Source organism: Myripristis murdjan, chromosome 1 (genome assembly GCF_902150065.1).
Source record: "Myripristis murdjan chromosome 1, fMyrMur1.1, whole genome shotgun sequence".
NCBI classification, from domain to species: Eukaryota; Metazoa; Chordata; class Actinopteri; order Holocentriformes; family Holocentridae; genus Myripristis; species Myripristis murdjan.
Window position 1 is genome coordinate 34,179,254 of NC_043980.1, and position 13,842 is coordinate 34,193,095.

Here is a 13,842-nt window from a genome sequence, read left to right on the forward strand (position 1 = left end):
TCAAATTAAGTGATCAAGATACTAGAATTCATTCAGTGTTTATTGTTTATTATCATTGCAATGGATATTTTTGACATGGAGCCACTACAGTAAAGTCTGCTTCTATACTTGCAAATGGAGTCCCTTGGTTTTTTTTTTTTTGGAAATTTTACTTTTTTCCCTACTGGTTATCTAATAATCAGCAGATTATTGCTTTGGTCGTCAAACTTGATCCATAACGAACACTGGATCCAAGATTCAAGTTTTAATCTTATGAATGGTTTCTGTTTGGAATAATTGAAAGGTGATATTGCCTTCATTTCAACCTCAGCTGCAAATTTCCCTGTTAGGTATTTCACTTGAAAGCTCTTCATGGTAGTAGTAGTGAAAAGGGAATGCTATGGATTATTGAACACTTGAAGAGTTTGGGTTTTTTCCCCCTAAAAAATGATATTTGAAAAAAAATGACATCTGCTCTTGTGAAATGATAGATAATTCAAAATAAAATGGTACTTGCTAACAGTTAATAGGCAACATACACCACTTGGGTTTGTTGTTAAAAACTATATACAGGATTGTTGTGTTAAAATGCTATCCAAATGATATGTATATCTATCTATCTGTATCTGTATCTAGATAGATACATAGATAGTGCTAATAGGATTGAGTGCTGGGGGAGGAAGATTTCTCTTTTTCAGAAACAGCTGGCTTAGGCTGTTCATGACCTGTGTCATCTGAATCAGTGTGTACAATGTTTAAAACAATGTCTCTTACAGTACACAGTATATTCTGCAAAACCAACCTATTAATAGCCAGAACATATATATCACTACAAATATACATGTACATGTATATTTGTTACTTAAATGTCTTGTGACGAGGTTATCCATACCCCTATAGTATGACCACCATTTACGATATTGTATGTTTCCAAGAAAGGTTATGCTCATATCTTGCCAGTGGAGGGCAGCAGCAAAGCATTAAAAAGACATGACAGCCACAACCTGATATGAAAACGGATCAAGTCCAAACTGTGTTCAACATTTCAAATAGAAGTGATGTCACATGATCAGACAGATAATGTATTTTAGATCAGTGTAATCAGCATTTTAGCCTCAGGGAAACAGCAAATGAACAACAGTAATTCAGAGGGATGATTTCATTAGTATTTATAAACATCATTTGATGGATTTTTTTTTCATACATAGAAGATATTAAGGTTTACATCACCTTACATAACCAAACTGAATTCTTTCTGAAAGCTTAATGAAGAGGTTTCAAGACAAAATGACACATTGAATTTGATAAAGTTTATAAGTCTATTTGACAGTGTTTTTTGGTGAGCATTGACATTATTGGTGCTCTATGCAGTGAACGTAAATGTTAAAATGGGGTGTGTGGAGGCCTTAGCAACTCCCTAATATAAATATTGCTGCTTTTGAAGACTTGTTAGTATGAATACTATGGTCTCAGGATTTGATTGGATCTGACCTGATTTGGATGAATTGCAATAGCTCCTGCCTGGCTGCCTGTTTAATAATAATAATAGAGTAACAATACGAGTTCCTGGTTGCCTTTGTGCTGTATATGATTAGATGCTTCAATGTCAGGGGTCCTTTTGAACATTTCTTAGTGGTCCGCTGCTCTGTTGATCAAATAAAGATTTTTGTTCAGGTCACAGAGCTGGGGCTGTCTCCACTGGGTTACACACATACATGGAGTCGGTTATATTGGACACTATAATTTGGGTAGGTAGCCTTTTATATTATTTCATTTTCCTTTTATTTTTTATTGTGGTGTTGCCTGACATATAATCTTATTTAGATATTCTTCTAACAGATCCAAATACATATGAAAGAAGGTGTGAAACCTGATTTTTAGGCTATAAAACAGTACTGGACATTAGGCATGGGCGGGGCTAACCGGGTACCCGACTATCCGAGGGGAGAATTTGCAACTCGGTTACAAATTACTACTCGGTTATCCGCGGCATACAAAAGTGCCCAGTCCAGCTTAGGATCAAACTACATAATCATGTCATTGTTCGGGTATTCTTGATGTTAAACATTTTTGGATCAAACAATATGTTTTTTTGTTTTGTAAAAGCATATTTTTTTTTTTTATCAATTTTTAACAAACAGAGCTCATATAACCCACTGCCTTGCACACTGATTTATGCTATTCTCAGTGCAATGTAACGTTAGCTAACTGAGAGACGCAATGCCACACTCACATTTACGCAAAATAAATAAGCATTAATACATGTTTATTTTATTTATTCGGACATGGATAAAACATGAAAGCAGTCTACCACCAAGATAACGATGATTGTGAAAAAAGTTTTCTTCTCGATTAAACAGGGGTATATTGATGCGCTGTATATGAACGATTTTATGTGTCCCCTTTTAACCTAATTACTCGGGTACTCGAGTAGGCCCAGGCTAGGTTACTCAGTTATAAAATTAATCAAAATGTGCATCCCTACTGGACATGTGCTAGTGCATGTTTCTTATGCCGTAGGATACAGGGAACCTCTACCCCTAACCTAAACCTAAATCTGGTGTGTAAATGGTCAAAACATTCGTTGTGACACTACTGATGCAATGTTCCTTGCTAAAAAACGTATTTACAATGGGAGCAACCCAAAAACATAGATAACCAAAACAAGTCAGTAACCACAAAAAGTAGCTTGTGCGGCCTAGAGGATAAAAATTTCAAACCGCCATTGCAAAACAGCAAAGACTGCATTGTTCCTACTGTAAAGTTTGGTGGAGGAGGGATAATGCTATGGACTTGTTTTTCTGGGGCTGGCTTAGGCCCCTTATTGCCCATTTCCACTAGACTCAGCTCGACTCTACTCGGCTCGACATGGTTTGGGTGGTTTTCCATTACAATTGAGTAGCACCTCGCCGTGGGTGGAGTCGTCATAGCAAGGCGGCGCACCGTCCAGCTCCCTCTGGATTCTTTGGGCCGCCACCAAGCACAGAAAAGTCTCCACCTCTTCATTTGACCGCAGTAGCGGTTTGCTTGCCATTTTCCAACTTTGCCAACTTCAGTGATGATCAATGCGCACGGCCGCTGTTGCCGTTCTTTTGTTTTTTTTTTTTAATGCAGGGTTTTGTTTTCGTGCAGGAGGCGCTCTCGTCACTCCCTGTCCAATCAGTTGCCTGCACGGCGTTTACGTCATATTTATTTATTTTTATTTATTTATTTTTTTTCTTTATTCTTTTTTATTTAACTTTATTGTATGTTCTACTGTTGCTGCTGGAACATCAGAATTTCCCTGGTTGGGATCAATAAAGTATATCTATCTATCTATCTATCTATTTTCGGCTCGACTCAGCTCGCTTGGAACCCCGGCTGAGTAGGTCCTAAAATGGGGCCTGCTACCAGGTACCACCTAATGGAAAAGCTCCCAAACCGAGCCGAGTCGAGCCGAGTAGGTACTAGTGGAAAAGGGCCATTAGTTACAGTGAAGGGAAATCTTAATGCTTCAGCTTACCGAGACATAAACCTGCACAGAGCCCTGACCTCAACCCCTTCCAACACCTTTGGGACATAGTTGCCTTAACCTGTTGGCCCTGGGGCTGAGAGTTTTTGTAAGCCCCCCCAACTCGCAATAAAAACAATAAAAAATTTGTTATAAACACATTAATAACTTTCCTGACAGTACCAAACAATAATAGCCAGCATATTAATTTTTCTTGGGAGACACAATGGTGTCTTGTCCCTCTCTGAGCCAGAAAACAAAGTTGAAAAAAAAGGAATTTACAACAATATATACAACAACTTAAAGTGGAATAGTTTCTTCTTTGGCCTCAGTGGGCCCTGTGAATCAAACACACACGCACGCACGCATGCACACACGCACACACACACACTCACTCCCCATTCAGCACCATGGACAGTGACATATGGCCTACATGCCAGGCACCATGTGACACTGATAAACATTTACAGATTAACAGAATAGCACAAACCTAGGTTATATCAGTTCAGTTAAGTATTCCTTATGTAAACAATGCTCAACAACAACAATTTAAAAATGTGCCTAAGCCACTAGAAGCCAATAAATAGTGTACTGTCTTACGTTTTTAGAAGTGCTTTTGTCTGGTCTTCTTTGTAGAAAAATCTTTGATTAAGTCTTGAAAGTCCAACTCATGAGGAATGTCTTCAGTTGACATTATAGTGAGGTTACTGACTCGGTCTTGTTGCATTGTTGATCGCAGTCTATCTTTCACCAGAGCCAGTTTGAAAAAGGAATGCTCCCATAGAGTTATGTCAGTGTTGGAAAAGACTGGATGGAGTTTTGTTTTTCTTAGCATTTTAAGTAACTCCCCTGCCGATGTGCTGCTCACCTTTTCCTTCTGTACAAACTCCCTGAACTATACCACTTCCTCCACAAAGTCAATTTCCAAGTCACTAGGGTTTTTTTTCTGCAGGCTCAACGCTGCTGAATGGAGGTCTTGAGGGGAAATTGAATGGATTCTGTTTAAAAACGCATGACTGGTATTTTCGGGGGGCACATGGATGACTTGTAAGCTGATTCAATCAGCATTAATTTCAAGTGAGGGACACAACATTCGACAAATTAAAAAGTGTAATTACTTTTTATTGGACAATGCTAGGCCCCTGATCTTTGTAGGCCCTGGGGCTTAAGCCTAGGCAAGCTTGTGCATTAAGGCTTTGGGATGAACTAGAAATTGTGAGCCAGGCCCTCTCTTCCAACATCAGTGTCTGACCTCACAAATGCACTTCTGGATGAATGAGCAAAAATTCCCACAAACACAAAATCTTGTAGAAAGCCTCCCCAGAAGAGTGGGAGCTGTTAAAGCTGCAGAGGGGGGGCCAACTCCATATTAATGCATATGGATTTAGACTAGGAGGTCAGAAAAGCTCCTGCAGGTGCAATGTGTAGGTAGCCCAATACTTTTGTCCATACAGTGTACGTGCAATCCTGCTCAGAAATGGTGTTGTTGTTGCTGTGGCCAATGTTTATCTCTCTGATCAATATTCTTGTGTCTGCCGAGAGGTGTCTGTGATGTTAGTGGAGGTTGATGTGATTGATGTTGTAATTCTCCCAAATACAAAGATTTTTGATTATCATAACATGCATAGCACTTTCTGTGGCTTCCTGCTTTGTCCCCTGTGAGATTTCTGCAGCATGGCAAGATTAGGATTAAAGGTACATACTATGTCTTTCTTTACAATGACTATACATCATTTATAAGACTGCACTGTAAACATGTAACAATATAATAGTTAACAAAAGGTTTGCATACATAAATTTGACCATGTCATGAGAATTGAAGTCGAGCATCTGATTACATTAAGTGAACATAAGGCTTCAGTAAAAATACATATTATGTGACCACTCTGTTGTCCTTGGTGAATCAGATTATTATTAGTATCTAAGTTATACTATCAGCTACTGTCAGCCTGTTCTAGTTGCGTCTGGATCTAAAAGATTTCCCAGTGTGCTGACAAAAAAGTGATTGAACGTTAAATTGCCACAATATTAAAAGGCTAAATGAACAATCAAGGCACAATTGAACAACTAATAAAGACATAATAATAATAAAAAAATCTTTACATTGTTTTTAATAGGTGGGAGATGAGCATTACAAAGCAAGAGCAGATCATTCACAGCAGTCATTCACAGATAAAATCCCTGATAAAACAACAATGCATTTTATGGCTTATTATTAACGCATGCTTTGTGAGCACAGATGATGATTAAAAAATTAACAACCAAACAAACAAACAAAACATTTTCCAGCCTTTGGGGCAACATCCTCATGGAGACTCTGTGAGAAGTATTTAATTTCCTTTCTGCAATTTGGGAATGCAACACAGGGAAGTAAATTCTGTGAAACTAAAGGAAGCAAAACATGTAAACATAGTAAAATTTGAAAAATAAAGGTTTTTCGCCACTGTTGCCATTCAAAACATATACTGAAGTATTGTCTGTAATATGAGGTGCTCCCAGTCACTGTAGAATGGTGATTTTCAGTGTTTAATTTCCGTCGGTGAACATGCAGGTCAAATGAGTGTCAATTCTCTCTCTTTTAAAAAACATTCCAAGTGAAACTGGAGCAATACAACCAACGTAAATCTCAGTTATGGTGTGGTTGTGATGAGTTATGAGGAACTCCAATGACTGGCCTTCAACCAGTGACTGGAACAGTTTGAATTGGTGGACGTTTCTCTGAGACCCTCCCACACACTGTGTAGTTCAAGGGCAGACAAAGCATCTGCAGATAAACTCATTATTCTATAGTATATTCCTGAGCTGGCTGGCTACCTGTGTGCAGGCTCAATCACTGGCATACCACTATGTATAAGGCCATGAAGGGAAAGCTAATTCTGTTTTTTTAATTTGGGGGACGGTGTATCCTAAAGTACTAAAAGTCCCTTCTGCTGAAAATGGAGGACAAATCTAGCGGAAACTGTAGAAGGTTTGATTTTTTTTTTTTTTTTTTTTTTTTTTGGATTGTGACACTGTCTCTTCACTCTCTGTACTCCCTTTTCCCTTGATTTGTCTCTCCCTACTATGAAATGTTTATATCATGTTATGCTCTGATTAACTAAATGCCTTGCTGCTTTTCTTCACCAAGTTAATATGAGAACTTAGATTTTTGCTCTTGGTGCAAATAACTAAACAGAAAAAATACATTCAGGAAAACAAAAGACAGCCAGTGATTGACAGCCATACGATCATCCACTGGAGCGTTCACTGGAGGTACGGTATTTGAACTGGGCAATCGTCTATATGAGTGTTGGAGAGCTGGCAAACAAGAGAAAAGCAAGCAAATGTATTGTTTCTCCATAAATTATACCAAATGTCTCTGCAAAATGACAAAAAAAAGTTAATGTGAGAATGACCCCAACCGTAACAGTTGTTTCAAAAAGTCATACAGTGCGCATACATCAGCATTCTGCTACTTGATTTATAAAATGCAAAACTCAGCTTTAGGCTTTCATGATCCTAACACTACATAATCAACTCAAATCATATCATATTATAGCACATCACACTTAAACTGTATTCTTCAGTCCATACCAATAGTGTGAAACAGAAATGGGACCTGACTTGATTTCATCAAATGCGTCATTTCTTGCTCTCTTTTTTTTTTTTGGTTTTGTAAACAATCAAAAACATTCAGAAAGCTCCTCATTGATAGCCTGGCAAATGACTGATGTATGAAAAAGATGAAAGCATCAGTAAACAGGACTGCTTCATATCATGCCAGAAGGTCAGAGGTGCAAACACAAATTTTAGTCATCTTAGAATGACCAGTCAGTCAAACAAAAGGCTTATAAAACTGGATGATCCAGTGATGACTCTGTGTGTGTGTGTGTGTGTGTGTGTGTGTCTGTGTGTCAAGGGTCTACTAATCTGGTACACCTCTTTCCCACAATCTACAACTATGCCTGTAAACATTCCTGAAATTCTTGTTTCCCTGTCTTTACATTCCTCACTTGCACATTAACACACTGCAGTAATCATCAAACAAATAACATATGAATATGATAAATTAATAAAACATAATAAATAACATAGAATACATTCAAGTATATCAGTTCCTCAATACTGGAATGCAGGCAGGTTCTCCTTTTGCAACTTGCAACGTTATTTCAGTCTAAAGTCCAGTGGTTGGCTGATTTGAGTGTTTGTGGACTACAGTATGTGCACAGCATACAGTTGGTAACCACATGCACCTCACCAATCTATGCCCAGCTAAGTTAACTTAAACTGCATAAAAGGGCACTGAGATCTCTCCCTGGTGATTTATGATATCAAGAATTTGCTCTTAAATATCAGAGAGTCGTTGTGATCATGTGAGCTATCATGGAGCTCTGTTGCACGAGCATGTCTCCAAGGTAAAATCACCTCACTGTTTACAGCCCCTCTAACATGTCAGCTATTCCAGGTCAAACTGCCCACACGTACAGTGGCTGCTGTCTTCCTGTTAATCCCATGTAGCTGAAGACAGAGATCAGAGGTGGTTTCAAGGTCATTTTAAAAGCTTTTGATGCCATGGTCCACTCATAGTGCAGTGAGGGTGCGGAACACCTGTGTGAGGCAGAAGACGGATGCAGTGAGCGCCGTGCACTGTTTGGCTAGCAGCTTCGTGCTCAGGTCCTGGCAGCTCCGCTTGCCACTGGCACGCTCTGCTGCCAGACAAAAGTCCCTGAACGAACGTGCAACATCTGCAAGACCTGCAACTGCCTCTGCATTCCTCCGGTCACACCGGTCACAGCCAGAGAACCAGAGGCACACCCCTGCCAGCTCCACCAGGGTCCGGAAACTGTCAGCTAGGAAGAGGAGCATTTCCTCTGGGGTCTGCCCCACTCCCACCACTTTCTGGCAGCTTGCCATTAGCTGCCGCGCCTCTATATGAAGCACCTGCTTGTTCTCTGTAAAGTGTGCAGGGCAGGTGTCTCTGGGGTGGCGGCCACCACGACCTCCCCCAGACCGGTCAGAGCCTCCCCCTTCCAGGATGGAGATGAGTTGATCCACGTCACCACGGAGTATTTGGAAGCCTGCGGGGGGCTCTGGGTATCGCTGCTGGCTTAGCCTGTTGATGGTGTCTTTGTGCGTTTGAGACAGTAAGCAGTCAGAGGCTTCAGACAGCGGAGATAGGAGAGGGCTGAGCTCCGAGGCAGTAGAGGAAAAAAGGACAGATCGTGGAAAGGAGGGAGAGAGGGAGGAGGGGGGAAAGGTTGGGGAGGAGGAGAGAAAAGAAGGACCAGGGGGAGTTGTCATAAGAGGAAGACCTGCTCCAGAAGTTTGGGTCACATCGCTGATCTGTGTGCGGCAAGAGAACTCATAGACTGTCAGCTCATCATCGAAACTGTCCCCTCCACTGAAGCAGTTGGTATAGGCCGCTGGGCAACTACAAGCATCCACTGGTACCTGTATCCCCTCCACTACTGATTCACACCCAGACGCCAGCACAGAACTGCAGCCATAACCAGGCTTCAAGGGTGAGGTAGACCCCATCTGGGCTGCAGTCTTTGTCTGTGACGGTTCCTCACAGATAGCAAACACCCCACAGCCTGAGGAAAGTGCTTTCAGTGAGTCTGACTTCTCTCCTGTAGGCCTACAGAGGCCCATTAGGGGCCTGTCGCTACTGGTCCTTCTTACTTTCTCTGACTGATTATGAAAAGAGACTCCTGGTCCATTTAGATTCTGTGTGGTCACCACTATTGGAGGGGGTGTGTAAGGTGACTGATTATCCATTTTATAACCTGAAATTTCTGTTCTTGGGCCTGTGAGTGTCCTCTTTGATTCTGGAGCCTCTTTTATAGGGCCAGGAGTGTCCATCTTTGGACCTGGGGTATCTCTTTGGAAGTCTAGGTTGCCCACTATGGAGCTTGGAGGCTGTATTATTGGTCCTGGTGTGTCGTTGTTAAGCCCAGGAGACAGAGGCTGACTTTGGTGCGCTGGTTTGGGTTCAGTCTGGACAGGCAATGGTGGTCTTTCAGAGACCATCGCCACCCTCTCCTTCACTTCCTTCACTTCTGATACCGCTGAACGAGCAATCTCAGCTGTGGTCGTTTTCACGACAAGGTCACCCTCCACATCTGAGCCTGTAACTGTTGCATCAGAGTCATCTGATTCTGGTGCTTCTGGATCTGTGACTGTTTCAAGGTCCACTGTTTTTGTGACATCATGAACGTCTGTAATTTTGATGGTGATGTCTGTATCATCCCTGCTGATGTCTTCAGTCGGACACGGGGTTTTACTCTCAACCCCAACTTGGTTGAGGGTTTCCTGGGAGCGAGATAAATAAAGGGGCAGCTTTTGAATCTTGCCTCTAAGTGTGGAGGCTGATAAGCGGCCCATGATGCTGGGAGAGCATGTCTGGAACAGGAAGTGAGTTGGAGAAGGAGGCTGTTTCGAGATATTATGGATTTTGGCCGTGTTTGCCTTTGCTAAACTAACACCAGGAGTGGCAAAACTGTCTTTAGCTGTAGTTTCAACATTAACTTTGGCTGAACTATTCTTAGAGCTAGCCTCAACACCTAGGATAATGGAATCACTCTTGGGTGTATCTACATTTTGACTAGAGCATGGGGCAATTTTACTTGTAGCCTCTTTATTTAACGTAATGCCCGAATTAAATGTAGGAGATGTAACACTTGTTGCAGCTCCAAGCTTTGCTGTGATAGAATTTATAGTATGAGCATAATCAGAATTAACAGAGTGAATTCTTGCACCAGAATGTGAGCTAGTGTGAGCTTCACTGTTAGTGTTTATGATAGTAAGACACTGAGCACCAGTTTGGGTCTCAACATTACCTTCTGTACCTGTATTAGCACTGATGCTATTTGTAACTGTGGTGGAATCACTGCTGCCCTCGGCTCTCTTATCACTCAAACTTGCATTTAAAGAATTACTCGCTTCATCATCATCAAAAACACTGTCAGAATTGATGCTGTCACTAGCTGTCCTGGTACTAACAATACTAATTGTATCATCCTCCTTAACATTGGTTTGGAGTTCAAAGTCTATTCGTGCTTTGTTAGTGTAGATGTGATTACTACTTGGCAGCTCTGGACTTTGGCCTTCACCGCTTTCTTCATGGTTAGGAGAGGACATTTTGGATGAGGTTTCCATGTCCTCACTGTCTCCTTCTCCCCTCACTGTGTCAGGGTTGGATTTGAGAAGAACTGGCAATGGAGGCACAGGGGAGGTGGGTGGAGGGGGTGGTGGTGAGTATGACAGAGGCTTTAAATCGTCATCCACAAGTTCCCCTGACATGTATTCCTGTCCATATAAACTTTGCTCTCGGTTTCTTAGTCGGGATTTGTTACGAACATTGCTTCCCTTGATATTCAACTGTATCAAACACAAAGCCAATGTGTTAGCTTCTAGCTGCTTTTGAGCACCTGTGAGTGGTCTCTTTGAACTGGATGAGTTCTCTCTCACTTCCCTCACCCCCTCATTTCCAGTTTCCTCATCCTTATCTTCCTCCTCAATGATCTCGGGCAAAAACATATGACTGGTGAATGGTCCATTCCCAGACACGCTTGTTAGATCGTCTCTGTCACCTTCCCCTTTTCTCTCTCCTATCTCACCCTGTCCCTCACCTTCCTCCTTTCCATCTCCCCTCCGGTCAGCACTTTCCTTCCCGTCTGGCTCTACCCTGCAACGGACAACGGTGATGGAAGGAGAGGCCGCCTCCACCAGATCTGTGACTGATTTGTATTCCATCGAATCAGGTTCCATCTCCATCTCCTGCTTCTTGGCTCTGGAGGGAGCTCCTAGGTCTCTGTTCTGCTCCTGAGACCCAGCCCCATGGAGACGGGGTTTGGACAGGATGGGCTTTGACTCAAGCTGGGCTGGTTCCCCTTCAGAGTGAGTAAGGGAGGAGACAGTGGGACAGGGGTTTTGGGTTTGTTCTGAAGGTTCTGGATCTGAACTGAGCATCTGGCCATCGTCGGCTTGTGCTAAAAGTTTCCAGTGAAGCCTGTTTGAGACCATATCCTGGTTGGAATCTACATCTGGCTCCGGGTATGACACCCTGGAGGTGAAATCAGTTTCCATGAAGGACCTCCTCTTGCGAGATCTCTTCCTGAGCTGGAACAATGTTTCTCTCCCTCCTCCTTCTTCTTCTCCTTTCTTTATGTCTTCTGTTTCTGTTCCTTCCCCTTCTGCCTCTGCTACAGAGATGGCAATGTCACTAAGGCTAAGCCTACTTAGGAGGTCCAGTTTCATCTCTGTGGAAAAATCTGTAAAACAATAAAGAAAATCTTTCAGCCAAACCTACATTTTACATATGAGCTTATTATCAAAATAAATTTTTCTCTTTTTCAACAATTTAACCCTATAAAGCCTGAACTATGAAACAATTGGCAGAAAATTCCAATTTATTGAAACTGAACCCTTTATTTAGTCCTATAACTGAATGTAAAAAAAAAAATTTAAAAAATGTTATTACACAACCTTTCTGGTGTATGATATATGATATGTACTTGAAGTACCAATATGTATGGTCGAGGGTGAACAGGGGAAGTGTTCAAAGGTATACAACAGTATTTTGGTCAAGTATTGATTAAAGTGAAAACGGAATGTGTGAATTGATAACGTGTATCCTATATGATACAAATGGCTTTATAGGGTTAAAGCATTTGTCCTACATTTTTTTGCAGAGAAATGAGTAACAGGATATAGAGGAGAGAGAAGGAGCGATATAACTTTTAGGTCACAAGACACAATCACACCCAAAACACGTTTTAACATTTCAACATTTTTGAACTTATTACAGTTACTGTTGTATCACTGTGTTTGTGCATAAGATGGCACAAGTATTAGTGCTGACAAAATGCAAAGTGTATACTGTATGTGTGAATAACCAAGGCTTAAGACTGTCTCAAAGGATATATCATGACACAATGAAAACTAAATCACCTCTCGGCACAGCCCCTGAGGTCGGGTCTTCAGGTGAGGTGAGGTGATCTCTGGCATCGAAGAACTCCTCGTCAGAGCTGCTGTCTCCAAAACCAGGCGGTGGGTGAAGGATGGGGAGAGGCTCCACGACTGCAGCTTTGGCCTGACCTCCCTCCTCCTCTGGCTCTGCCTTCACCTCCCCCTCTACCTCTTCTCCCTCAGCGTGAGGCAGGGGCCGGGGAAGGCTGCGAGCACTGTCAGGTGTAACATTGGAGCAGAGTTTGTAGTAGCAGCGCGCATCGCTCTGGTCGAAGTTAAACACAAAATCCACGCGGGAGGAGGGCGAGGACGGGGAAGGGGACAACAGGTGTTGTGCGAAACTACCCTCCCCGCTTGCTCCGCCGCCTTCACCCACTTTTCTCACTGACCCATCCATCTCGTTCAACATCCTCCTCCTCCTCAGTTCCTCCTCTTCATCATCCTCTTCCTCACTGGCCTCTGGAGGACTGGGCAGGTAGTCCACGAGGCGGGAGAGCTCAGCAAAACACAGGGAGTTGTCATCGGGATGGGGGTTGACTGCACATGTTTCCATGTTGTCAAGACTCCCGGTGGAGGAGATGGGAGGTAGGAGGTGGGGGTCAGCTCCGTCGCCTGCCCCCCTGCACCCTCCTCCTCCCTTCCCTTGTCCTTGTCTGTCGCCCAGCCTGTCATCATTTGTGGAGCTACCTGTGAGATGGGTAAAGGGGTGGGAGTGAGCAGGAGGAGGGGCGAGGAGGTGGGGGTTAGGGTGTGTTTGGGGGTAAGGATGAAGCGATGAAGAATGAAGGTGACTGTCAGGGTGAGGATGGATGGCGGAAGAGGAACAGGAAATTAGGTCATCTTCCTCCAGTGCATCAAGGGAGTCGCTGGAAGGGCTGGTGACGACCCGCGAGTCAGTACGACATGAATCTGACGCCTCGGATGCAGACGGCTGCTCATCGGCTGCTTGGCCCTCTTCTCCACCACCCTCGTTGTCGCTTGCCCCCTTCTTTTTTGCACCCCCTTCTTTCGCTCCTTCACATGACTCATTGCCCGTTATCTCAATCTGTATTTCTCCAGAACCGTGTGCTCTCTCAGTTGTTGTTCCTTTCTCCTCCTCTGCTTTGTCCTTGCGCTCTTCATCTTCCTGCTTGTCCTGTCTTTTCTTGAGTAGCAGAGACTTTTCTTTCTCGGTGTCAGCATCCTTTTCTTTTGCGACCCCCCAAGGTTTATCTCCTTTCTCTTTACTATCTTTGTGTCTCTTCCGATCCCTGTCTTTCCGTTTCCTTCCGTCTGGGTCTGATGAGGATCGGATACGAGGGCGGGGTTTGTCATCATGAGACACCACGGTGACCAGAGGGTCCATGTCCAGGTCTGAGGAGTTGTCTGAATCGCTGCCACACCGCGACACATAACCTGTAAGCGTTCAAACACATTCACATAAG

General features: G+C 42.9%; 1 protein-coding gene across 4 annotated transcripts in view; it reads right to left on the bottom strand.

The window, feature by feature from the left end:
* The window catches only part of frmpd1a (FERM and PDZ domain containing 1a), a 50,747-nt gene that overhangs the window by 2,777 nt on the left and 34,128 nt on the right, over positions 1-13,842 (bottom strand). For 2 of the 4 annotated variants that reach the window (XM_030065222.1, XM_030065246.1), the window contains 2 exons: positions 12,401-13,813; positions 5,563-11,721 (listed from right to left, as the gene is read on the bottom strand). In XM_030065222.1, the coding sequence (XP_029921082.1) occupies positions 8,030-11,721; positions 12,401-13,813 (5,105 nt within the window). In that variant the 3' untranslated portion in view covers positions 5,563-8,029. Of the gene's footprint in view, positions 1-5,562; positions 11,722-12,400; positions 13,814-13,842 lie in introns of those variants that run through there. The other 2 variants (XM_030065236.1, XR_003929084.1) reach the window with 2 other exon arrangements.